The sequence below is a fragment of the Centrocercus urophasianus genome, unplaced genomic scaffold, assembly GCF_019232065.1.
Source record: "Centrocercus urophasianus isolate 14NV4802_14NV808 unplaced genomic scaffold, USGS_Curo_1.0 seq_11, whole genome shotgun sequence".
In the NCBI taxonomy this organism is placed as follows: Eukaryota; Metazoa; Chordata; class Aves; order Galliformes; family Phasianidae; genus Centrocercus; species Centrocercus urophasianus.
In genome coordinates, this window is record NW_024884253.1 from 70526291 (window position 1) to 70543243 (window position 16953).

General features: G+C 40.3%; 1 protein-coding gene across 2 annotated transcripts in view; it reads right to left on the reverse strand.

The window, feature by feature from the left end:
• Positions 1 to 7526: 7526 nt before the first annotated feature.
• MYO10 (myosin X) overlaps positions 7527 to 16953 on the reverse strand; it is a 151241-nt gene continuing 141814 nt past the window's right edge. For both annotated transcript variants that reach the window (XM_042834190.1, XM_042834199.1), the window contains exons 34-41: positions 16628 to 16751; positions 14604 to 14901; positions 12744 to 12951; positions 11967 to 12103; positions 10908 to 11028; positions 9812 to 10264; positions 9241 to 9432; positions 7527 to 8956 (exon numbers count right to left, since the gene is read on the reverse strand). In XM_042834190.1, the coding sequence (XP_042690124.1) occupies positions 8846 to 8956; positions 9241 to 9432; positions 9812 to 10264; positions 10908 to 11028; positions 11967 to 12103; positions 12744 to 12951; positions 14604 to 14901; positions 16628 to 16751 (1644 nt within the window). In that variant the 3' untranslated portion in view covers positions 7527 to 8845. The remainder of the gene's footprint in view (positions 8957 to 9240; positions 9433 to 9811; positions 10265 to 10907; positions 11029 to 11966; positions 12104 to 12743; positions 12952 to 14603; positions 14902 to 16627; positions 16752 to 16953) is intronic.

Sequence of the window (16953 nt, forward strand, 5' to 3'; positions counted from 1 at the left end):
AGAATTAGAATAGAGAGTGCAGTTCTGGTGTCAAGGACTGTGATGTAAATGATGGATGAAGCCTGAGGAGAAAGATTTCTAAATGGTTGCATGGAAAGAACTTACAGTTATCAAAGCCTTCTAATGCTTCTGAAATATGTCTGAAAATTCTCATGTCAGCATGGAGTAACAATGTTGATTTCAGGATTCCAGCTCAAAATGATATGCAATAATCAAAAATATCTTCAGTGGAAAATGCATAGCTTGATATTTATAGACAAACTGACAACATTTTTTGAAAAGTTTGAAGTTCAGCCTCTGAATAAGTTTTTGTGCAGCGCAGTGAATTGGTCTGGATGCTGACCTACTAGGAGCTGCCTTTAGACCTGATGTATTGAAAATGATCTTTTTTTTCTGTGAAAAATTATACACAGAGTAATTTTTCTTTGTAACTAACATAGTTAGTCTTTCACCACTGACGATAAACTGAATCCAAAGAAGACTCTCAATTCTTGCTGTCACAGTTGAATTCCATACTCAATGAACCTGATACTTTAAAAGCTTTGATGGCTATCTATCTTTTTCACTGTCTCCCCATTGTATGAGGTGTCAGTATGTTGTCGAATCACACATACGGAAAAAGATATTGTGTGGAACTAAGCAGTGTTTCTGGTCTGATGTCAGGGTCAAAAATCTCTTTCCAGCCTAAATTGCTGCCCCATTAGGTAATTACAAATGTTTGTCACCACCAGTTATATTGATGATTTTAAAACCAATGAAAATCAGGTTAAAGACAAAAGCAAGACACGTCTTTAATTAAAAAAGAACATTTATTAATGAGTGAAAGTATATTAAGCATACAATCTGACAAAACATGAATGACTGAGGTTCTTGTTTACCTCCTGAGATCTATGAAAAATCAGAATCTAATCCAAATGACAAGGACAGATCTCGAGAGGTAAACAACAGCCTTGATACGCTACACATATTGTTTAACATAGTTAAAAAATGACTTTTAAAAAGTCTGTTCTGTATTCTCCAGTTTGCTTCTTTTTAATAGCTATTAAGAGCGGGCACTTCTCAGAAATGAAGACAACAAAAATCGAACTACAGAACAACAGAGCACAACATGTTGCTCATCTCTTTCACTCTCTCTCAGCCTGTCTTCTGTTCTGACAGTGCTTTGAGCCAAACACAGCTTGTCTGTTTAGTAATTCCCTACTGCACTTCTCTTCCAAGTGCTCCTTGAATTTGCGTTCTTGAATGCAACAGTGTCAGGGAGTTCCATAGGTCTGCCACCTGTTGTCTAGATTTACCTCTCCTTTTAAGCTTGTTTTCTGTTTGCTTTGTTTCATCGCGGACTCAAACAGTAAATTAGCTTGGAAGGAACATCTGGAAGACGTTTGGTCTGACCTTTCTCCCCACATGGGTAATTACTCAAAACACCTTTGTAGCTGTCCGTGTCAGGTTGCTTCATGTCATGCCCACGTTTGTTCTGAATATCTCCAAGGGTTGTAGGTACTGCACAGTGCTCTGGGCTGCCTGCTCCAGTGTTTGGCCCCTTCATCATGAAGAATCTTTTATTATCTATTCAAAATTTCTAATTCTGTAATTTTTGTTAATTACCTCTCTTTTGTCTTCTGACCCTCCAAGAGAAGGACTGACTCTCTGCTCTATAACCATACGCAAGATACTTGACAAGTAGATCCCCATGAACCAAGTGCAAGGTCTTGCATCTGGCTTGATGCAGTCTCAAATTAGGCAGAGACTGGCTTGACTGCGGCCCTGAGGAGAAGGATTTGGGAGAGACAGTTGAAGAAAGATTCAACAAGAGCTGGCAATGTGTGCTTACAACCCAGAAGGCCAACTATATCCTGGGGTTGCATCAAGAGAAATTGGGTGATTCTGCTTCTCCACTCTGGTGAGACCCCATCTGGAGTAATGCTTCCAGTTCTGGGGCCGCCAACACAAGAAGGGCATGGAGCTGTTGGGGCAGATCCGGAGGAGGGCCATAAAGATGATCAGAGGGCTGGAGCACCTCCCCTGCAAGGATAGGCTGAGAAAGCTGGGGCTTTTCAGCCTGGAGAAGGGAAGGTGCTGGGAAGATCTTATGATGGCATTCCAGTACCTGAAGAGGCCTGCAGGAAAGCTGGGGAGAGGCTTATAAGGCCATGTAGCAACAGGATGAGGAGAAATGGCTTTAAAGTGGAAGAGGGTAGATTTAGACTAGATCTATCAGGAAGAAATCCTTTACTGTGAGGATTGTTAAGCACTGGAATAGCCCAGGGAGGTGGTTGAGTCACCATCCCTGAATTTGTTTAAAAACTGTTCGGATGTGGTGCTCAAAGGCATGATGTAGCGGAGGGTTGTTAGAGTTAGGGTAGTATGGTTAGGTTGCAGTTGGACTTGATGATCTTTAAAGTCTTTTCCAACCTGAGCAATTCTGTGATTCTATGATTCTGTGATACACTGGAACAGATAGCCTAGAGAGGCTGTGGAAGCACTCCTGGAATGCCTGGAAGCACTTAAGGCCAGGCTGGATGGGGCTTTGAGCAACCTGGTCTAGAGTGAGGTATCCATGCCTATAGCAGAGCATTTGGAACTACGTGATCTTAAAGGTCCCTTCCAACCCAAACCATTCTACGATTCTGTGAACCTTCTGTCTTCAAGAGTGAACAAACCCAGCTCTTTTAGCCTCTCCTGTAAGGGAAGTTTTTCACCTTTGATGCCCACCCTCTGAGCTTTTCAGCATCTAAGAGGTCTCTCTATTGCAAAACATTTATTCTTTTATTTAAATGGAATATACCATAATCTTAAAACAGATAGCAGGAATGTGTTCATTGCTGTCCTACGTTACTGCACCGCGCAGTTAGGTCTGTGTTGCATCTACTGAAGGATTTTACATGTAAGTGTGTGTATCTATTAAAAAGGCAGGTACTAAATGTCCTATTCCACTTTCATCCCCTGCCATGTGCTTCTGAAACACAGGATTCAGCTAATATTCCAGGCCTTGGGCTTCACTACAGATATATTTCAGTTGTTGTAACTGATAGTAGCTGAAGGAAATGCAGGGAAATTCAGAGCCACAATTGAGAGAACGTCTGTCACCTCCCAGAAATGCTTTCAGAGGCTGCCCTCTGCTGTTTCTTTCAGCCATCCGCTTTGCATCTGGCTTCTTTGTTCTTGAAGCACTTTTGTGTGTCAAATGCAGTATAGCATATCTTGTCTGAAGTTATATTTTTCAAGAACATTAGTCAATGAGGGCTTCTTATTGAGGAGGACCGTATTCTGCTTAGTGCCTACTAATTTTTACTTCTGTTGTGCTAATAAATTTGCTCATCCTTCTTTATCTAAAAAAGGACAATTTATGGAAGAAAATAATTTAAAGAAACAAAGCCTAACACTTTGTTATCAGTAGTGGTGGTGGTTTCCTTGCAGCATTCTCTTTTCCAGGCTGAACAAGCCCAGCTCCCTCAGCCTGTCTTTGTAGAGGAGGTGCTCCAGCCCTCTGATCCTCTTTGTGACCCTTCTCTGGACTCCCACCAACAATTGCACATCTTTCCTGTACTGGGGGCCCCACACCTGGATGCAGTACCCCAGATGGGGCCTCATGAGGGCAGTGTAGAGAGGAACAATCACCTTCCTGTCCCTGCTGGGCACCCCTCTTCTTACAGAACCCAGGATACCTTCTGACAGGCAGGCACACACTGCTGGCTCACGTTCTGTTTTTCATCCACCAGGACCCTCAGGTCCTTCTCTGCAGGGCTACTCTCAAAGAGTTCATCTCCCATTCTGTATAGGTATCTGTGGCCACTGACCCAAGTGCAAAACGTTGCACTTCGTTACGTTGAACCTCATTAGGTTCACATGGGTTCACTTTTCGAGTTTGTCAAGGTGCCTCTGGATGGCTTCACTTCCTTCTAACTTCAGCATCCCTGTTGGCCTGCTGAGGGGAAAATTGCATTGCTTCCTTGTGTCTTCCTGACCTGCTCTTTGTCTTCTCTATTTGATTGAAGTTTTTGCAGATTAAAGTCTTCACTGACCTCATAAGGTGTTTGCACGGTGCCAAGAATAATAAACAGGGTGCAATCTCAATCAGATTTCCCAGGTACTTTCCCAATATAAATAATGAAAAGCACAAAAACTTGTAATTTACAAATCAAAGCCGTGGCTGATTTCTAAAACAAATCTTAAGAGAAGTCTGTGCTTGCAAAAGCTTGTGTGTGACCTTAAAATGAAATGACTCGTTGTCTGAGGTTATGAGACAGCTTAGAGTACATGTAATTACGCTGGGTTGTGGTAGACAATATTTGTTGGTAGGATGAAATGAATACTTGGTATTTTTAACATTATATGTGCACAGATGTACATTTATGGGAAAAATTTGTATGCACAGCATAGTAAGTGAAATTGGAGCTTCCCAGTCCAGACTTCTCCATCTTTTCTCTTGTAACAATGAAATGTTCGTTGGGCAGCTTGAATTCATTGGACCCATTGGCCCTGTAAGCTAAAACAAGATAGTACAATAGGAAAAAAAAATAAGAGCAAAGAATTGACACAATTGTGTGAACGTTGATGCTGCTTCTTACGCAGAACTGTTAGGCTTGGTAGTTTTTTCCTTCTCCACTAGGTTATGCTGCTTCTCAGTGCCAGTGAACTCCCAGCTGTAACCCAGCTATGAAGTAATGGATGCACGTATGCTTATTGGGCAGTTTTAGTTTTTTCTTCTGTCAGGATGCTCTCACACCCCTGCATGAAGTACTTCTTTCCGCATGGCTAATATGTGTGACAGCAATAGTAAATGCTCCTTTCTCAAATGCAGTATTCTTTTCTGGTTTTACAGAACTGAGCTAACATAACAATGCACATTTCCACTTTCTGAGTTGTTGATGTGGGGTTACACCATTGCTTGGATAATACAATTGGGTCAAAGAAAATACTTTGATGTAACTGTCTAGGATCTGAGACAAAGGATTTTCTGGAAGAAAATGTATGTTCACAGGCTACAGTTGAAACCTGTTAAGAAACCACTTAAAACAGATGTTTTTAGCCTAGAAATCATACTTTTCAGCCACCTCATGAAATAATTATGCAACAATTCGTAGGTGTTGTCCAACTCCAAAATGTCTTGCCTGTTTAATCATGATGTAGAAGTTTAATAACATCAATTGATTTTCATCTAATTCTGGACCAAATTACTGTAACCCCTATATGGATTTGCTGTTTGAATGTGTATGAGAGAGTCAGTAATGACTTCATGCATTGAATGTGTGAATAGCTAGAACTGCACTGCCCACTGCTGTCAGGCAGCGTGCTGCCAAGTCTGCTCTGCTAAGGCTTCCTGAGGCTGGGGACTGTCAGTGTGCTCTGGGGAAGGACCAAGGAATTTCACTTGGGAATAGATAGTTGGAGGCCTGGAAAAGTGCTTGTCATTCACTGTGGCTTTCTGCGGAGAGGACCAGATGATCTTATGGATGGAGTAAGAGAAATGAGATGTGAAAAACAATGAAAAAATATTACTTATGAACTAATTTTAAGAATTTATGGAGTAAGTTGAAGGCTTGTCAGTTAACTGCATTTGGCACTTTGTTCCCCTTTCATCTTTATGCATATAAAATTCCAATGAAGAACTAAAGGCATGTCACTATCAAAAAGGCAAGTAAGGTAGGTAAAGTAATTGCAGTAGATAAGAATACTGTTGTTACAAAACAACCGTAAGGAGTTTAGGACACTGCACAGGTCTATTTCTCTATCATCTTTATCAGATGTTGGAAAATGCTGTAAGGCTGATGAAGGGGAACAAAGAACGTGCTTTGGAGAGAAATATAAAAGGTTTAAAGAAAGTTTCAGCTTGGGTAGTCTTGTAAATGAAGGCTGGAAGATGATGCAACTGCTAATTATCACTATATATTAGGAAGGAGGAGTGGGTTTATTTTATTGGTATCCCCTTTCTCCAAACCCACTCATATTTCATGCACTTTTCATTTCATGGCTGCCCACGATGAATGAAGATGTTGGTATGTCTAAGAAACAGCCTGAGTAGATGTTGCTTGTCCTAATCAAATGTCTGTTGGACAGCAGCAATGAAGAAGGGACTCCACCTTCCTGTTCTGATACAGATAAGCTTGTACTACAGTTGGAACCACTCCAGTGGTTGATTCCTTTGGATCACGGCTGCTTCTGCTTGGTTCCCATGGCTGCCATAGTATTTGCAGTCTCGATGTGTCATACCAAAGGCCTGGTGTCCACTGCAATGTGTTGTAGGAGATTTTCTACATGGATTCCTTCAAGATAAAAGCTTTGTAGGTGTTTGCTTGCAATGTGAATTTAACTGGAATGAAAAACTGTAGTTTGAAAGAAATAAGGACGGATGTAAAGTCTTGTTGACATACTCCAAATGCCTGTCTCTGCAACCTCCCCCACCTTGCAGCCGCTGTGTTCCAGCTCTAATTTGTATCTGCAGACAATGAAACACAGTGGGCTGAACGATGTTCAGAATTACTTATATTCATTATTTGCTTGGTACTCTTCCATACTTCATTGGCAGAGCTGTAAATGGTGATCTGGAGTGCATGTCCTATGAGAACTAGAGGTTGTCTGCATCCAAGAAATTCCCACTGCTCTGCCTGAGTTGCTGTAAGGTCTCCTTCCCGCTGGGCAGCATGTCTGTTAGGTGTTTGTACTGGCGCAAACCTGCACGTACCTGCTGTTAGAGCTGTACGTCTCAGAAATGTGGGGCTTGGCACCTAGGTTTCTGATGCAACACTTCTTGGGTGTAGCAATTTCCTGTGCATAACTTATATAATTAAGATTATTAAGAATTCTGGCACCCTTACAAATGGAATGTATATGTATTAGGAGGGAAAGTGCATCTTAGACTGAAGCCTGAGGACATGAGTGGGACTGAGGCACAGCCAGCTCCAAGGCGTTGGGACACTGGTGTGCTAATAGGCTGATGCATGATTGCATTTGCTTTCCAGCTGCCACTTCATCCTGCCATTTACCTGGGTGGATGCTGAGGCTTGACTGAACAGCTTCTGATGTCCCCCTCCTTTTTCTTTTATAAACAAACAAACATAAAAACTCCCATCAATAATATTGTTGTGGCAGGAACTTACCTGAGCGTGTTCATAAGCAGCACTTGGACAAAACTAAATCCTCTTGCTGTGCTGGCTGAAAACTATATTTTGTGTTACTCCAAGGGTGCCTTGCTAGGAGCAGCAAGCCCTGTAGCCTCCAATGTTATGTGCACGTACTGTAGGTGGCTAATAAAAAACAGCTAGCTTACATTGTGGCTATGCAAATAGCAAAAGCTTTACTTGCATATTGCCTGTGGAGTGGGATTGCTCAGCAGTCCTTCCTTTTTGTTGTTTTTGTGTAACTGACATGTATCTTGATCAAGTAGGTCTTTTTGAGCAGATGGGAACTTCTCAACACAGCACAAACACGTTTTTCAAGAAAAGCACATATGGAGTCACGCTGTGTTCTTGGCTTGGCAAAATTAAGGGTTTGCTGCAATTCCAACACGGTACAGAGTGAAAACAAAAGACAATACATACATTTTCTTTATTGCTGGACTTTCTGTTTTCGAGTAAGTAGGCATAATTCCTTAAAGGCTGAGTTTTTTTAATAACAGTACAATTTTTCAGTTTTTTTTTTTTTCCCTGTGAATTAAAAGATACCTTTGATCAAAGTTTTGCTTTATATTACAGTATTTCTGTACAAAAATAGAAGTCCAAAATCAGCGTACTATTAGCTGATATTCCCCAAAGTATTTACAGGGCACTGTCAAGAACCTTCATTAGGCAACCAGGTAAAAATAGAGAACTCCATATTAAAGCAGTTGCGTTGTACATCTTTGCATTCTCTACTCAACTCTGAATGGCTCCGACCTCTGAGAGTCCAGCCACGATTGTAAGTGAGCGGTGCCTTTAAAAAAGAATATTAAAAACTTAAGCTGACATGATGGAGTACTGGAACTGATAGCTATATTTCTGTATTAGGGTAGTCTATAAATATTCTCAGCTACATCTCTATAATACAGCAGATACAGAATGCAGGCTTCTGCTACTCATATGGTAACATATATTTGCAACAGTAAAATCAATGTAAGAAAATTTTGGAATTTACCTGTTAATAAAACTGCTTATAAAGTAACCATACAATTGTAACAACTATAGCTCTGAACTATTAAAATGTACAGAAAGACTGTTTACACCATTGCACATACTTATTCCCTTTGCTCTGAAGGACTTACGAAATACAGAATAAAATTAGTCAAATTTACCAACAGCTCAAATAGGCATGTGCAACGTGCACATCAGTGGAGGCAAGGGGAAACTAAGTGTTGGCATCTCTCAGGAAGGCTGCCAGCAGCTCTCCAAAAAAAATATACCTTGCTCTTCTCCCCTCCCTCTTCCCACATATATGCAGACCAGTAAGTTAGTGCAGAATGGATGAATACAACTTTGTTTTCAGTGTTCTGTAAGGGCAAAAAAGTTCCCCTTGATTTTTACCAGCAATTTTAGGTCAATACAAGGCAGGTTTAATGTCATAAGGCACTTAATACTGCTTGTGTTGCAGTGGATCAAGTCTTAAGGCATCTGTTACATCAACTGAAGGTAATAATGCATTGGGGAGCTTTCAACGAGCCAGCAGTTCCAGTACGTGGAACTGCCAGTGAGTATTTCAGCTCACTTTTCCCTCCTCACCCTGTGGTCTTTCTAAAAAGAAAGCTGGAAGGTATTTTCCTTGGAAATTCAGGTACTTGGTTAGCTTGTCAACAGGCGTGATCAGTATCGCCAGGTCATCTTGAGGCCAAGCAGCAATCTGTTCTGTTTAGAGCACAGCAGAACTGGTTTTGTTTTCACCTGGAGCTGCCCTGACTTCCATGGCTACTCACTGATCGAGAGGTGCTGTAGCGTTTTTTCACAATCATACTGATGTAAGCTTTCATCAGCTTTGCAATGTCAACAACCTGCCAAGAGAATAGAAAGAGCATCGAGTCCTGAGCGAGGCGATCCTATGTGAATGAATTCCTTTATACACTAATATAAAACCGTTGAGCTTTCAACAAAAGTCTCTTGCAGCTAAATAGAAACGCTGAGTATTTCTATCCGTCTCACTATGTCTTCCTTTTAGCTTTACAGGAATCTTTAAAAAACCCAGTAACATCTGCAGCAAATTCTTTAATTACGAAGTAGTCTGACTATCTGAATAGGCAGACTAGAGTAGTAGAAGAAAATGCCTTCTTGCTCTTACCTCACTAGTCTCAAAAAGCAACTCTCTCTCATCCACCACGATCTTGTAGGTGTTGGCAAGCGGTGCTCCAAATGACAAGATGTGCTCATACTGAAACACTTCCAGAGGCCTCCCTTCCCCACGTTTGTAGACAGAAACTGCATCAGCGCTGACTCCAAGCCACAGCTCTTGTGGGAATCCCCCTTCTTTGCACTAGAGGAAAGAATGTAAATTAAAAGTGAAGGTAACAGAGGGACCCATGCCACACTTATTGCTGAGGCTCTCATCTGTAACTGTTTTGGAAAAAAAAAGAGTGTACTGCTGGTCCATCTTTGAATGCAGTGTTCTATGCTTCTCCTAAGCCTGTACCCAAACTATACAGCCTCTGTCTCATAAAATACTCATTTTACGGTAAGTAGTGGATTTAAATGGCTACAATGCATGCTAACTGCAGTATGCTTTTAATACATAATATTTTATTGTATCAGCTGTCTGAGTGTTGTGATATGGTACTTATGATTTCACCACTGTCATGAAATCATGATCCATACAGTATAAGCTGTATTTTGAGTGTTCTGAAGATTTTACTCACCTCTACATCAAACAGTGTTGACCCATAGCCAGGCCATTCCTTAATCAAAGCCATATACTTTGCCATAGCCTGCTCCTGATTCATCCTCTGCAGTTTTTTCCATTTGTCAATAATACTAGTCCTGGAAGCTGAGATCTCCTCTTTGACCCACATGTCTAACATCTGATCCTCCTCAACCTTCTGTTTGCTGATAGAGCCGCTGCGAAAACTCCTCCGCAACGTTCCTTCCAGGAAGCTGGCTCGTTTCTTCTCAGCCTTCTCTGTTGCAGTGAATGTTTTGGTAGACTGAGTAATCCGAGACTTCAGCTTCTGCAAGGGATAGACTTCCTCCAGGTCCGGTATGGTGGTATGCAGAGTGTAATCTCCCTGAAGGTACTGGAGACGCAAAGCTGCAAGGACCTGGAGGGTTTCTTCAGGAGCAGGATAGTGTCCTCTAATCACTGCTTCGTGAGCCTAAAGAGGGGACAAAGATAGCTTTTCATGTACAAACAAAGTGTCTAAAAAGACTGAGAAACAGGACTTTGTGCAAAGCAAACACTGGATCTGAAATAAATAATCCATCACATCAATCAGGTGTGGTAAATTCTCATGCCAGATTTGTTCAGCTGGATAAGGCAGGGTTTACCAGAAGAACTGCAAGGCAATTGATCATCTTGCTCAAGGGGAATTTGCAGTTACTAGTACAGCTCTTTGAGAACCCAAATGTGAGGAACAACTGGATTACTAAGAAGGAAAAAAAAGGTGTAAAGGGGAGAAAATCTGGATCAAAGTGCTTATTTGGGATGTCATCAATGCAACTATACATTAGGAAGAAATGGCTATCTAGTTTTAGTAAAATTAATAAAATGTTTATATTTTATTGTGGTCTGTAGCATAGATTGTGATTGTGAACCAAGTCTCAAATCCTGGATCTCTGCACAACCGATTTAATCTTTTGGAAATTCAAGGTCCATCAGTTACATCAGCATAAGCTGATGCTGCTTGAGAAGCACATTTAGTTAAACAAGATGCTCAGTCAGAACATTCCCCGTGGTGACTAGACCTCTTGCTTCTTCCTTCTCTTAAAAGTGCTTCACAATAAAACCTATCTCCTTACCTGCTCAAACATGAAGGCAAATTCCACGCTATCTTTGGGGACATTTTCTGTGTCCAGGAAGCAATAGAGCTTGAAGTAGAATTTCCAGTGCATCTCCCCAGCTTCAGCAGTGGCAGAAAGCCTACTCGTGTGTGCGAAAAGGGAAAGAGAGATCAGATCTTTGTAGTCAAACTCCTTTCTAAGCTGACACCTGAACAATCTAAGCACTAGCTGAATTTTACTTCCTCGCACCTTGTATCAATCTGGTATTGTTGACAGCACTTAGTTCTTTTCATCAGTGTACCTCACTCTTGTGATCTGGGGATCTATTTATCTATATATTATTTAGAAACTAAGGAATCCCTAATCAAGGAATTACAAATGTTGATTCAGTTTCTCGGTCAACTTCTCAGACAACTGACTCTAACACAAATTCTTTTGACAATCTTTCATTTGTGACTCAGTCAACTGTTGACAAAAGTAACATTATTAAGTTCTGTTAAAAATGTGATTGCTCATTAGCCAATCCTTTTTTCCCCATTATTATATAGGTAAAGGAAGCTGACTGCTATGCATATAGTGTAAGGATGACAAACAGGAATGTAGGCTTGCATTACATTTTCTTACTGCAACACTACGGTAGTTTAAATTTCATTGGTAAGAAAAATGTTATGATCCATTCTGTGGTGACTTCCAAGTGCAGTTAGACAGTGGTACTCAGAACGGCAACGAGTGCATGGAATTCAGTTCTCCCAAAACTGAGACAGCTGCAATTTTAGTAATGGTAGAAAATTTTGTGGTACTGGAAAGGAAAATGTGGAAATAATAATAACAAATATTACTCTACTGGTGTCAAGATTGAGAAAAGTCAAACCCAAGGAAATAAGCAGCTCATTAATTTAAAACAAAACAAAACAAAACAAAACAGAAATGCTTTTGTTCCTTCCACAAATAGGCAAGTGCATAATTCAGCTGTGTCATCACAAACAAGCAAGGAAAGAGAGAATTCAGCATTACTGCCATTGTAAATGTATTAACTGCTACTTATTAGAACAGCGAGAGAAAGGGTAGCACACTCACTTTTCAAACTTTGCCAAGACGTCAGCCACAATGGTTCTGCTTTCAATTGCTTTATCAGTAGTTCCATTGTATTCAAACAAAGCAAACATATTTCTGCTGTCCTCCATGGCCAAACCACGAATTAACTTTTCAACCACCTAATGAAAAACAGTATGTGAAGAACACAGCACGGAAAGGTGGGACCACAGAGGCAAAACAAATAACTGGACAAAATTCAGAGTTCAGTTTTCTGTTGGTCTAAAAATGCTCCTCAGATATTCTCACTGTCACTATTAATAATTCCAATTCCACTTTTATCCTGAGTAAAGATGATTATTTTAGAACACGTATGTGCTATCACCTGGCCAGATATAACCACTGTATTTCAACAACTCAGATACAGTTGTCCACCTTCAGCATGCAGCGTGGCTCTCACACACACCGGTATCTACTGAAGTTATTCCAGTAAGGCCTCAACTGAGCTGTAAGTCTTTCCTGTAGTTTGTCCTACAGGAGAGAGCTGCAGTTGGATACTTCTCTGCAGAGTAAGTACAGTTCATATACACTATATATATATGCATATATATATATATATATATATATTTGCATATATATGTATATATACAGGGTGGGGTACAAAGACCTGTAAGTCTTCCCTCCCCTTCCCCGACCGGAACAACTGTGCCCTCTCAACTGCAGGAGACAGCCCCGGAGCTTCTGAAGTTTACTGGTGCTACTGGCTGGAACTGTCATGTGAGGAGGAACTGGTTGTGTGCCATAGCTGTTCTGTCACCTCACCTCTCCGGCTGTAGTGTGTGAGTTGATTGTAATCTTACAGGAGCCACCACCATGGCAATAAACTGTAGATGTCATTTCCTGTCTGCTGATCAGCGCTTCTATTTCATCCCGTGACGGCACAAACTCTCTGCATTTGGTTTTCTTCAGAGATTCGTAAGTAAAAAGTGCATATTTCTCCATTTCAGTTCCTGGAAACTGGTCACGAACCCTGCAAGACAAAGATTACTTTAAGCTGCCAGTCTGTGACATAGAAAACTTACTTGCTTACTTACTTGAGAATTTTTTTTTTTCTGAAAGTGACAAGATGCCCCCCTATGATTCTATGACCTCTGTATTCTGTGTGCTAGTTAAGTGACACACTCAAAGCTTCATCTCACTGTCAAGCAAAGTGTTCTGATGTGGTTTACACTGTGGGAAAACATATATGGTCATTTTGTTCTACAAACCCAATGGAAAGCAAAAACTCAGCTGCCTTTGTATCAGTAACTACAGGAACATTGTAATGGCTCAGATCTGACAGCAAGATAATAGTAATTATCTTGTAATCAATGCCCCTTCTGTCATTAACAGGGGCTGAATGAAGACAAAACTACACTGAGGTACAGCAGAAAAAAAGCAAATAGAATTTTGACAGCTCAGTTTTGCAGTAATGTCCCTCAGGATACTTGATTTCCATTCCTGACATTCTTGAGGATTCTCTCCAAATATTACTGAATATTCAGCAACAGCTTCAATGAACTCATTTGTGATTATTATATATTCTGTTCTATTATATATTATTTATTCACAATGAACTTTAATGAAGTCCTGATTATTGAATATTTCCAATGATAAAACACAAATTAAACTTTATTAGCTGGGAGAAGCTGGTAAGTATATGAAAAATTACAGAGATTCATTATACAAACAGCATAAAAAGATTCTTGCAGACTTACAGCAATGCTTTACAATGACTGTGCAGTGATAGTGTTGAGACCTACAAGTATTGTATCAGATAGCTGGAATTTTTTTTAATGAGAAGACTATTTTATGAGCTAAGTTAAATTACAAAAGTGAATCAAGATTGATTCGTTTTTCAACTCTAATATTTATGTAAAGCAATTGACGTATTTCGCTGATCTTACTTTGTTTGAAACACTTCTTGAACTCAAGGTTTTCACAGATATTTATAAAATAATTACGTTTAGCAAAGTGTTTTACACTAGTCCATGTTCTAGCACAAATACAGATACTACTTGAAATTACTGAAAACAGTTTGTTGCCAACGAACTGCCTTTCCTAATGACACGCTCCTTGCATTCTTCCACTGCTTTGGAGCAGAAGGAACTCCACATTCTGGATCATGCTGGGCTCACAAAAATGTTTCTTGTTTCTTTTTTCTGAACACTTGTTAATGTCTTAAAGGAGATTTGCAAATGGACCCTTTACCTCAAGTACATCTTTCAGCGCTGCAGTCTTTTACGTTCATAATGCATTCCTCACAAAACTAAGGTAAGAAGGATGAATAACATTATAGCAGGTTGATTTGGACAGCTAGAAATAAGACCTGGGCATACTGCCTGTGGATCATCTGAGCAACTCTACACAATTATAGAAAGCTTCCCCCCACCTTTTCTCAACATTATAAATAATGCATTCAGTTTAGTGCACTTTGGTTGCTTCTTCAAATGAGAATAATTCCACTGAGATCAACTCCAATAGTTTTCTTACAACTGTTTTTTCAGATTTATTCTTTAGTGTAGCCAGTTCACCACAAGACTGCACGTTGTAGTCTCACTATGAGACGTCTGAGCACGGCTACGTGTTGTGGGGAAAAAATAGTCACACTTTTTTCTTGGTCTTTAGCTGAAATCTCCTCACCTTTTGAGATGGAACTTGAGATATTTGAGGATGCTGCGACTTGGCAGAAATGTGCAACTCATGCAGGTGAGTATTTGCCAGCTATACAGGTTCCCCATGCTCCCAGGGTTAGGCACTTTATTGGTCTGCTTGATGAGCTGACAGTAGAGCTCATCTCGAAGAGGTCGTAAATCATGTCCTGTTTGGAGAATACCTTGAATTATAGGGATGGGATCAGACATAGATTCCAGCTGTTGTAAAGAGTTAAATATCTTGATTGCTTCATCTTGCAGAGTTGTGTATCCTTTGTCTTTCAGCACTACGAACAAAAAAATGGGGAGAACAGTGTTTAGACTGAGAAATGAAAGGGAGAGCACTCAGAATCAGCATGGGAATTGTTCAGTGATGCTTTACAGCCCTTATTATGCAGGATGATTTCCATTTCAAATGTATGGTGCTAACTCATTGTATGAGCTATTCTGCTAATAAGATTTATTCTGAATTGCATGAATGACCATTTTGAAATTTCTGAGAATTTAGCTTAAAATATATGTCTTGCTTGATCAGATTGTTGGTTTTCTTTGGAGAAACTTCCTTCCATAGCAGTCCACACTGCGAGAGTGCGTTGCTTTGCCACTGTCACAAGAAAGTGATAAGCTAATCAGATAGTAAGTGAGGTAAAGCAGAAGTGCCTTATGCAAAGTGACAAAGATACACAACATCATTTTTGTCTACTGCAGTAGAAGTTCAGTTAAATCCAAACAATACTAATAAGACAAGATCTCTGCTGTGAAACTGCAACTTTCTTTTCAAGTGCTGGAAAAGGCAGCGATTGGTTCTCGTACTGCAGATTATTCAGCATGGGCTCACAACTTTCACAACATACTTTAAAGCACCATGCAGTACTTGGGCTTAAGGGGTGGAAGAGATCACTCTGATGTCTGAATCAATTAGGCCTACTGGACTTCAAAGCACAAAACTGTACAGACATATGTTACAAATATTAAGCTTCGAACCAGCCTGTACTCTGTTACAGAATGTAAATGGAACTCAACTGCAAGTCAAGGCAACAAACCAAGCATCAGTCTATCTGTGGAGCTCCATTTACGATATGGAAGACTTTGGAAAGGCTTCTACCTCAAAGGAAGCTCGCCTTCTCTGTCCATGGGGAACAAGGAACTTGTGCATGGGACTAGCAGCTAGAGAGACAAGAACAGAATAGTGCCTTGCCACTGGACAGGAGGAGGAAGGGAAAGAGAAGGGAAAAGCTTCTAAGGTTTCAATTCTCCTTGTCATTTGAGCAGCAAGATATCATTTGAGTTATCAGGAATAACCTTAGCTTTTAATCAGCTGTCAACATCCCACCCACCTCCCAGAGATGAAGCTTCTGATCTGAGTCATACCTTGTTTAATACACAATTGCAACATAAGTAAATCCACTTAAGGATATTAAATTCACCATCATCAATAGCTGTGAACAATTCATTTAAAACAGACTTCGAAGTTAGTGACTGAACAAGGGATATTTAAAGACATGGTTACACCTGTTTCAGGAGTAAACAAACCACTACTTTTTCAAATCATTTCCACTCACATCTTTTGTCACGTAAGCAATACTTCCCATCACCACTGATGAATTGTTTGGAAATTGAAGCTTGTTTGGAATTGGAAGCTGTGCAATTCCCTTCACAGGGTATGAAACAAAAATGATTTGAGAGGGATTCAGGGAGACTGAATGAACTGGGTTTAGTTCTGCATTTCAGTGCCATGCTTTCATACTGTCTTCTCAGTTGCATAGGTGAGAGTAACAAATCAGCATTACAGCAGCAACAGCAATCCTCCTTTCTGTAACACCCCTGTAGGAGCATCACAAGCCCATGGTTCTCTGCTAGATAAACTGATGTTCTCTACCTTCTGTAAGAAAACAAGGAAACTTTTTTCATTGGAAAATATATATAAACCATTACTGTAATATTGCCACAGACTGAAAACTCATGTCCTACAGTTTAGTCTTTCATAAGGAAAAGTATGACTGAAAAACTTACAGTTTAGATTGATGTCCCCATATGGCAGTGGCAGTAATGGCGAGTGCAGTGGATGATGAGTGTAACGGAGAATAGGGTTTCTCTTATAGATCTGCTCAACCACGTCAGCATTCAGGCAGTTTTCCTATTGGGGTAAGAAAAGAAGGAGTTTGGGTATAGCATTAGCAGCAGTGCAATGCTTTGTGCCCTTAGGTTCCCTGTGAAAAGATTAGTTATCTGTGTAACCAGTGTCAGCTGGTAGTAACTCTAGATGTGGCTGCTGCGGCACTCTGTAGGCTATGGATGCTCACTGCCTCCTAACCTCAGTACTTGCAAAAGCCTACTTT